The sequence below is a fragment of the Gymnoscopelus microlampas genome, assembly GCF_963454915.1.
Source record: "Gymnoscopelus microlampas genome assembly, chromosome: 2".
NCBI lineage: Eukaryota > Metazoa > Chordata > Actinopteri > Myctophiformes > Myctophidae > Gymnoscopelus > Gymnoscopelus microlampas.
In genome coordinates this window covers 11316452-11325543 of record NC_139939.1, presented here as the reverse complement: position 1 = coordinate 11325543, position 9092 = coordinate 11316452, and the positions used below count along the sequence as shown (strand labels likewise).

The window sequence follows — 9092 nt, the reverse complement described above, 5'->3', positions numbered from 1 at the left end:
CTATGTGTTCAATCTTCTATGATGTACTTTTTATAACCTGTTCTCTCTGTGTTTACACACACTGTGTGTGTGTGTGTGTGTGTGTGTGTGTGTGTGTGTGTGTGTGTGTGTGTGTGTGTGTGTGTGTGTGTGTGTGTGTGTGTGTGTGTGTGTGTGTGTGTGTGTGTGTGTGTGTGTGCGTGCGTGCGTGCGTGCGTGCGTGCGTGCGCGCGCGCGCGCGCGTGTGTGCTGCAGAGCATAAAAATGAGTCCTATACCCATACATGTACATTTAATATTTTGCACAACAAGACTGAGGAACACAGTATATTTGACCTGTTTGTACCGTATATTTCCTGAAACTGGGACATTTGACTCATCATAACTTTGTGAGTCAGGCGGTGTGTGTCTGTGTGTGTTGTTTACACATGCAGTCCTTATCAGACATCAGAGCGAGGACCTTGCTCAGATAAATACACGGCAGGGGTCTGTCATCTCCACATTCTCCACAAAGCACCACAGCGGGTGGCACCTGACACAACCATGGCTCCTACACTACACAGAGTGGCGGGATTTCTCTTGCTGCTGTCCCTCTCGTCCGTTGTAAGTGATCTTAAACCCATTAAAACCGGGAAAGCATCTGTGTCATTGTAGATTTGAGCTATAGTATGTGTATATATATATAGCAAGTTTTTCAGATAACTCTTAGGATTTAGAACAGTGGATTAGAAGAGTGGTGCTCAAAAATAGCAGATGTACAAGCTAGCAGCGCGGTCCGAAGTGACGCGCTGTGAGCTTGTATTTTTTTGGAAAGTGTTTTGACCATTTCGACTTTTTTTTAACAAAAATGTTCACTATCACGATTATCTCAAGCTTTTGCTTCGATTACGATTAATGAATGAAAAATGTATCATAGTCAAAATAACAGATCTACTTGCTATTTCCTTAAGCCACCATTGTACAAGCAAGTCTAACACGGTGTTATACCTGATTCTCGATTATTCGATTGACCTACATGAGCAAGATTAAGTCGGTTATCGGTTTAGATATATATTTTTTAGGTTAATTGCCCAGCCCTATTCGAGATATATTTTATAGCAGGTGTTCTTTGTGATGCGAAGCGTTTTACAAGCGACGGGAACCTAAACTGTTTCTCTCCCACAGGAAATGAGAAGTGAACCTGTGATACTGACGAGAGGAGATGGCGATGTGAGAGGACGCACTGCGGCTGAATGCGCGCCAGACGAGCAATTTGTACGAATATTTTGATATTATAAACAGTATGTTATATATATTTGTTGACTATTATGTTTGAACACACTTTTCTTTATTATATTATCATTTCCAAAAGGAAAAAAAAAACTGTCATTAGCTGATTACTTCATCACTTTTATTTCTAAAAGAGTGGAATTGTTATAGGCAATTATGGATCTAAATAATGATGTGACATCAGTCATTATTTTATAATGGGTATCTTTTTATGAATGCATAATGCTTAAACACAATATCTCTCTCTGTATTCAGGGAGAGTTTTGTCCCACGACATGCGGCATAGCAAACTACCTGTTCACGTATCAGCCGTCGGTAGACCGTGACCTGGAGGCCATGCTAGACGAGCTGGACAGAATCGCCAATCTGACACAGGAGGCAGAGGAGAAGGTGGTTTATATGAAAGACTCTGCCACGTCAGCCCAGAAGAGCCAAGGAGGTGAACACGATCAAAACAGAAATAGTTTTTGGACAGTTTTTACAGTTTATTACAGTTGAATAGTGTGAACCACAGTGGTGGAAAAAGTACTACATTTTTTTTACTTAAGTAAAAGTGTCAATACTGCAATGTAGAAACACTCTGTTACAAGTAAGAGTCAGATAATACAAATTTAATTGGGTAAAAGTACAAAAGTATTGGCATCAAAATATACTTAAAGTACCAAAAGTAAAAGTAGCAAAAGCGATGAGTTTTAGAGCTTGTCTGCTGTTTTCAAATAGCCAAAGTATATCGGGCTGAAGTGCTTAATGTATGTTTTGTAATAATTAATAAATCTACAAAATAACTACAGTACAACTACACTAATGTTTTCCAATAATTGTAATGGAGTAAAAAGTACAACATTTTCCTCTGAGATGTAGTGGAGTAGAAGTAAAAGTATTGAAAATTGGAAATACTCCAATAATGTAAAAATGCCTCAAAAGTGTTCTTAAATACAGTACTTGAGTACATGTACTTAGTTACTTTCCACCACTGGTGAACCATAAGTGTGAGTCTACTGTATGTGTACTGAAGCAGATTGTTGCTATTATGTCTTCCAGACATTTACATCAAACGCTCGTCCAGCATGTTAGAAGACGTCCTTCGCTATGAGAAGACAATCATCACTCAGGAAACGCAAATGTAGTAAGTTCTCCAACACTGAAATTGAGCCCTGATCTTCTGTAGGCCTACTTCAAAATACAGAAGAATAAGTCAGAACAATTAGTAGCCTCGATCTCCAGGCTTTTTTTTTTTTTTTACGGTAGGTCGCATTACAACCCCTCAACACACTGATGTCATTAAATTAGGATTAGATTTGACTAGAATATCCCTCTAAAGTTGTACTCTTACATGGCAAAGTACATACAGTATACTGACTGACCATTTTGATATGAATACGTCCTGTCAAACAATCCATATCCAGTTATGTTCTCTAAAGTGGTGAAAAAATGTAAAAAGAAAACTTCAATGGAATCTCCTACTGATTGTGACATAATAGCATAACTATACTCTGGGATAGTAGTTGTCAGTTGAAACATTTACTTCATGTATTTGAGAATGTACAACTAGGCTACTTGCAAGTTATTCATTATTTTTTTTTACTGAATATCACCACAGTATTTAAACGTTTAGATTTTTGTTTTGTTTGCTGTAACCAGTGAACTTCAGAATCAGATTACGACCAATGAGAGGCGGATGGCCGACCTCCAACAGATGGGCCTGCAGTTGGAGCAGAGATGTGACGAGCCATGCAAGGAGTCTGTGGAGATCCAGCCCACCACGGGAACGGGTAAATAAACAGCATTTAAAAAATAATTGACCCACAGGCCGTCCCGGGTTCACCAGGGGTTTCTCAACCCCGCTCGTCGGGCCCAGCGTTTTGTCCTTGTTGATTTAAGTTCAGACACAAATCAATAGCATGCAGCCATGGGTACACTGAGTGGGCTGAGAGTACTGCTGCTGTGTAGAACAGTGTTTCTCAACCTTTTCAGGCCGTGACCCCCCAAAATAATCATATCTGAACCAATCATATTTGACACCCTACCCTGACAAGCACTTGGAATGTAGGAGTTGAGGCATTACATTTAGTTTGACTCGGTTCCACAGATAAATATTGCGAAAATCTTCAAGCTCACAACGACTTGCAACGCGAGGCTATTTTCTTTTTGCCTCTAATTGACAATTAGGCCAATGTTTCACCAGTTTTCATAGGTTCAAGGTTGTACTTCATTGTTATGGTTGTGATCTTGTGTACAGGTACATAAGAGTAAAACTTATTTTGGTTTGGCTTCCTCCACACAATGCAGCAGCATAAGTAATAACAATAGAATAAAGAACAACGTAAAAGATTTAAAGAAAGAGTGCAAAAAGAGCAAAAAGAATCAAAAGAGCATCATCAAATCAAATAAAAAAACAGTGATTAGCTCTGGACACAGACAGACATACTGACACCCTTACGGCTGGCCTCCTACAGCAGTGGTTCACAAACTGGAGGTCGGGTCCCCAAATTATTTTGGGGGGTCCCCAGGTGATTAGCTTAATGTGCAACATTGTTTTCTCACTCATCAGTAAACAACCAACATACAATATAAGTGTATATAGGGTATCTACACAAGTGACAATTTATGGACCTTTAAGACCTTTTTGAAACCAAATTGGTCAAATTGTCAAATACTACGTAAGAAATAGGAAAATAAAAACATTGTGAAAATAGCCGATCTACAAGCTCACAAAGTATAGTTCGACTATTTTCACACAATGTTTATCTGTGGAACCAAGTCAAACTAAATGAATGTAATGCCTACAATTCCAAGTACTTGGGTTCAAATATGCTTATTTTGGAGGGTCAAGGCCTGAAAAGTTTCGGAACCCTTGAAGCCACGCTGTAAAAATAATGTTGTGTGCAACAGCATTAATTTGATCTGCATATGAATGCATTGTTCCTCAGACTGTCAAGACATTGCCAACAAAGGAGCCACCAGCAGTGGGTTGTATTACGTGAAGCCCAGTAGAGACATGGAACAGTTCCTGGTCTACTGTGAGATCGACAACTTTGGACGTGGTTTCACTGTCCTGCAGAGGGTAGGAAACACTCCTCTATAACAATGCTACTGTGTTGTCTTACTACTATGCATACAGTGTGTGTTTAATCACATAAACCCTGTATATACTTCTTTGACCGGTGTCCCCCAAGGGTCTATCTATACTTGGCTCCCTCCTTTTTTCCCTCTACACCAAATCTTCTTCACCAATAATACGTGATGCAAGCTCAAAACATAATCAGCTATTTTTAACCGAATGTAAGCCCCCAGAAGAGGGATGCTAGGGTTCAGTTAACAATGACAGTGTGTGTGTGTGTGTGTGTGTGTGTGTGTGTGTGTGTGCGTGTGCGTGTGCGTGTGCGTGTGCGTGTGCGTGCGTGATCCAATCATATTACTTTGTGGGTATCACATTTAATGAGGCAAAACTGCACTTCCTGTTTGTAGAAGCACTCCATAGATTGCTTATAAACATGACTTTAACCAGGACATGTTATCTGGAAGATTCACTGACCACTGTAATGATGCTTCTAAAAATAGAAGAACGAAGTAGATGGATTAGATCCACTCTTCATCTTACTTTGACTTGCCGTGTCTTTGAAGGCTAAAAGCCAAGACAGAAACATTGGTATGAGATTGAATGAATAATAAGCAATGCCATAACTGTAGGCGACGTTGCCCTTTATTTTTCCTATGCCTCTTTTATGTTTTACTTCTTCTGTTTAATTCCTTCTACTCTTTAGTTATTTTTAAATTGAATTGCTGTTGTGTATAAAGTGTGCTAAACAACCTGCAGATAGAGCAGTTGCACCTATGATAAATGCAGGTGCATACAGTAGGTCTTACAACTATGGTGATAGGATATAGAAGACTTGCCCACTGTTGAAAATGTGCATGAAGATACATCCTGCAGCATGTGCACAAGTGGCTATTATAAACCGTGATGGGTGGTCATATGATCAAAACATCTGTATTTTTTTTTTATCACTTTCTTCTGGACACTAATCACTTAAACGTAGTTATTAGTAAACATAGTGGACCAGGGCCGGCGGTCTTTGAAGAACTGAGCCTTTTTAACATTGTGTGTGTCTCTCTCTCTCTGTCTCGTGTCCACAGAGACGCGATGGAAGCGTGGACTTCCATAAGAACTGGATTCAGTACAAGGAGGGTTTCGGCTACCTCTCCCCCGACGACACCACAGAGTTCTGGCTCGGAAACGAGAAGGTCCACCAGCTCACTGCCCACTCCAACATCCCCACCGTGCTGAGGATCGAGCTGGTCGACTGGGATGGCAACAAAAAGTATGTATGGTTTCCAAACGGTGTGGCGTGACACAACTCCAGTTGTGCCTTGGGATTTTGTGACAACCACACGTTATTATTGCAACCTATCGTTGCTGTCGGGCAGAAACCTCTTATCTCCATGTTCTAACTTTTTGAGTTTTTTTCGTAAATTAACACCCCACTTGGTCATACTACAGCGACACACAAAAGCATCAAAAGTAGCAGATCCACAAGCTTGAAACGCGGCTCGAAACACGCTGCGAAACGCGCTGCGAAACGCGCTGCGAAACGCACTGCGAAGCGGCGCATTTTGAGTTTGTAGATCCGCTACTTTTGCTGTTTTTGAATTTGAATGCTGAAGTAACAGTTTTGATCAATAGCTTAATACCAGATATACTGTAGTGTACAAGCTCACAACACATCACAATACAGGTTGTGCCTTGAGATTAGACTTAGTGTGGAGTTTGAAACAAGCACTGCATCGGATTCCAGGTTATGCAAGAGGAGAGCAAAGACCAACGAGACAAGGCAAACATAACCCTGTCAGGGTTCAATGTGGGCTAACTTGTAAAACAGACATATTGACTAAAAGTTACGCTTGTGTGCCGGATCTGGCCGTCTGAGTGGAGCAGGAGCAGAGTATCTGCCCAGCCCACCACCGTGGAGTCTGGGGTTGGATTCCTCCACGGTGCCTCTGGCTTGGCCAGGAGATCGGCAGCACAAATGGTTACCGTATGTTTGTGGGTTTTGAAGTCGGCAGGAAAGGGGGTTATCTGCTGCACTAGTGACCCCTATAGGTTGGTCAGGGTAGTGAGAAGAACTGGGAGGGATAGAGTGTTCCTCCACATGCGTTACGTGTTCCTGGTGACACATGTTCATCTGAGGAGACATGTGGTTGTCTACGCCAGTGGCTCTGTACACATGGGGGGGAAATGGCAGCAAATGAATAGGGGAGAGAAAAACAACTATTGCTTGTGTGCCAAATCCACGCATCAGTTCTCACCTCACGCCATTCTCGACAGGTACGCTGACTACGCGATGTTCAGGCTGGCGCCCGAGATAGACATGTACCGCCTGACCTACGCCTACTACTTCGGAGGCGACGCAGGAGACGCCTTCAACGGCTTCGACTTTGGAGACGACCCCAGCGACAAGTTCTTCACCTCCCACAACGGCATGCAGTTCAGCACCTTCGACAAGGACAACGACAAGTTCGACGGCAACTGTGCCCTCCAGGACGGCTCTGGGTGGTGGATGAACAGGTGTCACGCTGCCCATCTCAACGGAAAATACTACACAGGTGAGACCAAAACATACGGTGAGACCAAAACATACAGTTAGACCTATAACCTTATGGTTAGACCTGACCTTATGGTTAGACCAAACCTTATGGTGAGACCAAAACCTTATGGTGACACCAAACCTTATCATTAGACCAAACTTCATGGTTAAACCGTAAGATGAGACCAAACCGTGAGATGATGAGACCAAAGTGTAAACGTAAGGTCCTATCTCCACTCACCCACTACCACGGCCCCCCTTTTATTCCAAAGGGGGCCTTAATTGAAAATGATACCTGAGTGGAGACGGCATCTCCTGTCATACTCTAGTACTTTTGGACCGTAGCAAACTCACTTACAGCAAATGTGTTTTGTTGGCAGTGTTGCCAAAATGAATTATTTTTATCAGTTTATGTTGTGGAGCTTATCCCAGCTTTTAGATTTCACATGTATTTCCCCGAAGTGCATCTAAGTGACAGAATACATAAATTGAATCCGAAGTCACTCATCTCATCTCAACAAAACAAAACCAATTCGGACGCGTTTCCACATGCATGCACTGTATTGCTATTACATTTGCAGTCCAATAAATTAATACAAATATTTTTTTTGTTCAAATGGCAGTCTAGACAAAACCGGATGTGAAAAGGTCTCTACAAAAAGTTTAATACAAAATTAATATAAATACATCTTTGAAAATGAAAACATAAATTCTGCTGCCGGGGTTAATTCACTTCACGTGACTATACTATAAATAATACATTTTAGGAAGGAAGGATGTGGACCAAAATTTGCCCTCGTGCCACAATTGACCCCCTGGGCCAGATATTGGACATGTGAGCTTTATAGCACCCAAGTTTCCCAAACAGTGTAGTAAATATTTCCTTTTTTTCGTTTCCTACATTGAAAAAAATCGATATATTATTTCAAAATATTTTAAAAAGGTTTAAACAAATCACAACTTTTAATCGATTAAAAACAAAAACAAAAACAGCCTGTCGGGGGACAGTGTGGCAACACCGGCGCTTGTTTCACGCACATGATTTGGCAACCCGGGAGCCAGCGAACACAAAGCGCTAATAAACAGCTGACATTTGGGGAAAGCGAAAAACGGGCTTTGGTGTTCCGTGCACATGGTAACGGTCAATGGCTGTGTGCAAATGCAGATCAATTGCTCCAGCCACTGAGGAGAACCGGGCAGAAGAGTTCGTGGGGCACGCACAGACAGACAGACGCACGCACAGAGCCACAGAGCTTTGTAGAATTATAGGATGATTCCAACATTTATCAAAAGTATTTCATATCATAAATAAAATGAAAAAATATAATAATTACTATAAATACATTTCTAAAAAGTTACAGAAGTAGTGAAAATAGCAGATCTACAAGCTCACAACTTTGGGCCCCCCGGGCAAACGTCTTTTATATCTGTTTGGGAACCACATGCTTTATAGTAAAAAAACCTCTCTCCATCCAGGTGGAAAGTACACCGAGAAGGACGCGGGCGAGTTCGGCTACGACAACGGCATCATCTGGGTGACGTGGCACAACCGCTGGTACTCCCTGAAGGAGACCACCATGAAGATCATCCCCATCAGCAGGATCACGCCGGGCGGCGGGCAGCAGATAACGGACAGCAACAAACAGTTTGCAGGATTAGGCGTCTAGAATATGGACCTTGGTCTTGTTTCATTGTGTTATGCAGGCGGCAAACTGAACGGTGGCTTGAGGTCATCTGTTGGCGGAAGTCGAGTTCAGCAAGTTGCAACCTGATTATCTTGACCACTTAAAGCCTATATGCTGTACTTAGTTGACAGGGCTCTATTCTAGGTCCACTAGTACAAAGGATCTTGGGGGACCCTCAGGGGTCCTTTAGCAAAATGAGGAACAGTTTAAACACCTATATCTCTATTACATTGGTCTGCTCTTTTCGAAAAATGTTGACAAATGTTGACATATATTCTGAGAACCACTGCAAATCTCTTCGCCGAAAATAGCAAATCTACAAGCTCACAAGCACGTAGATCTGCTATTTCCGCAGTAGGTTCACCCCGGAATTGGGACGCCAAGGTTCAAGTGGTTAAAAAGCATCAAATAACACCCCTCCAATCAATCCCGGGGTGGTTGAATCCGTGCGATGTGTCCTTAAGTGTAAAATGTGCGTCTTGTGTGCGTTGTGAGATGTGTGTGTGCTTGACGTTCTGATCTCATCCTGTCACTCTTTAACCCCTTCACAAAGGTTTTGACCTCTAAATAAATGT

The 9092-nt window shown here is 41.9% G+C and overlaps 1 protein-coding gene across 1 annotated transcript; it reads left to right on the top strand.

The window, feature by feature from the left end:
• Positions 1-521: 521 nt before the first annotated feature.
• fgg (fibrinogen gamma chain) lies at positions 522-8656 on the top strand (the record flags this gene model as incomplete). Its single annotated transcript, XM_084069752.1, has 9 exons — positions 522-581; positions 1143-1232; positions 1503-1686; positions 2289-2373; positions 2889-3019; positions 4178-4311; positions 5385-5569; positions 6574-6851; positions 8309-8656. The coding sequence occupies 9 exons, from the start codon at positions 522-524 to the stop codon at positions 8497-8499; spliced, it is 1338 nt and encodes a 445-aa protein (XP_083925878.1). The 3' UTR covers positions 8500-8656.
• Positions 8657-9092: the final 436 nt, after the last annotated feature.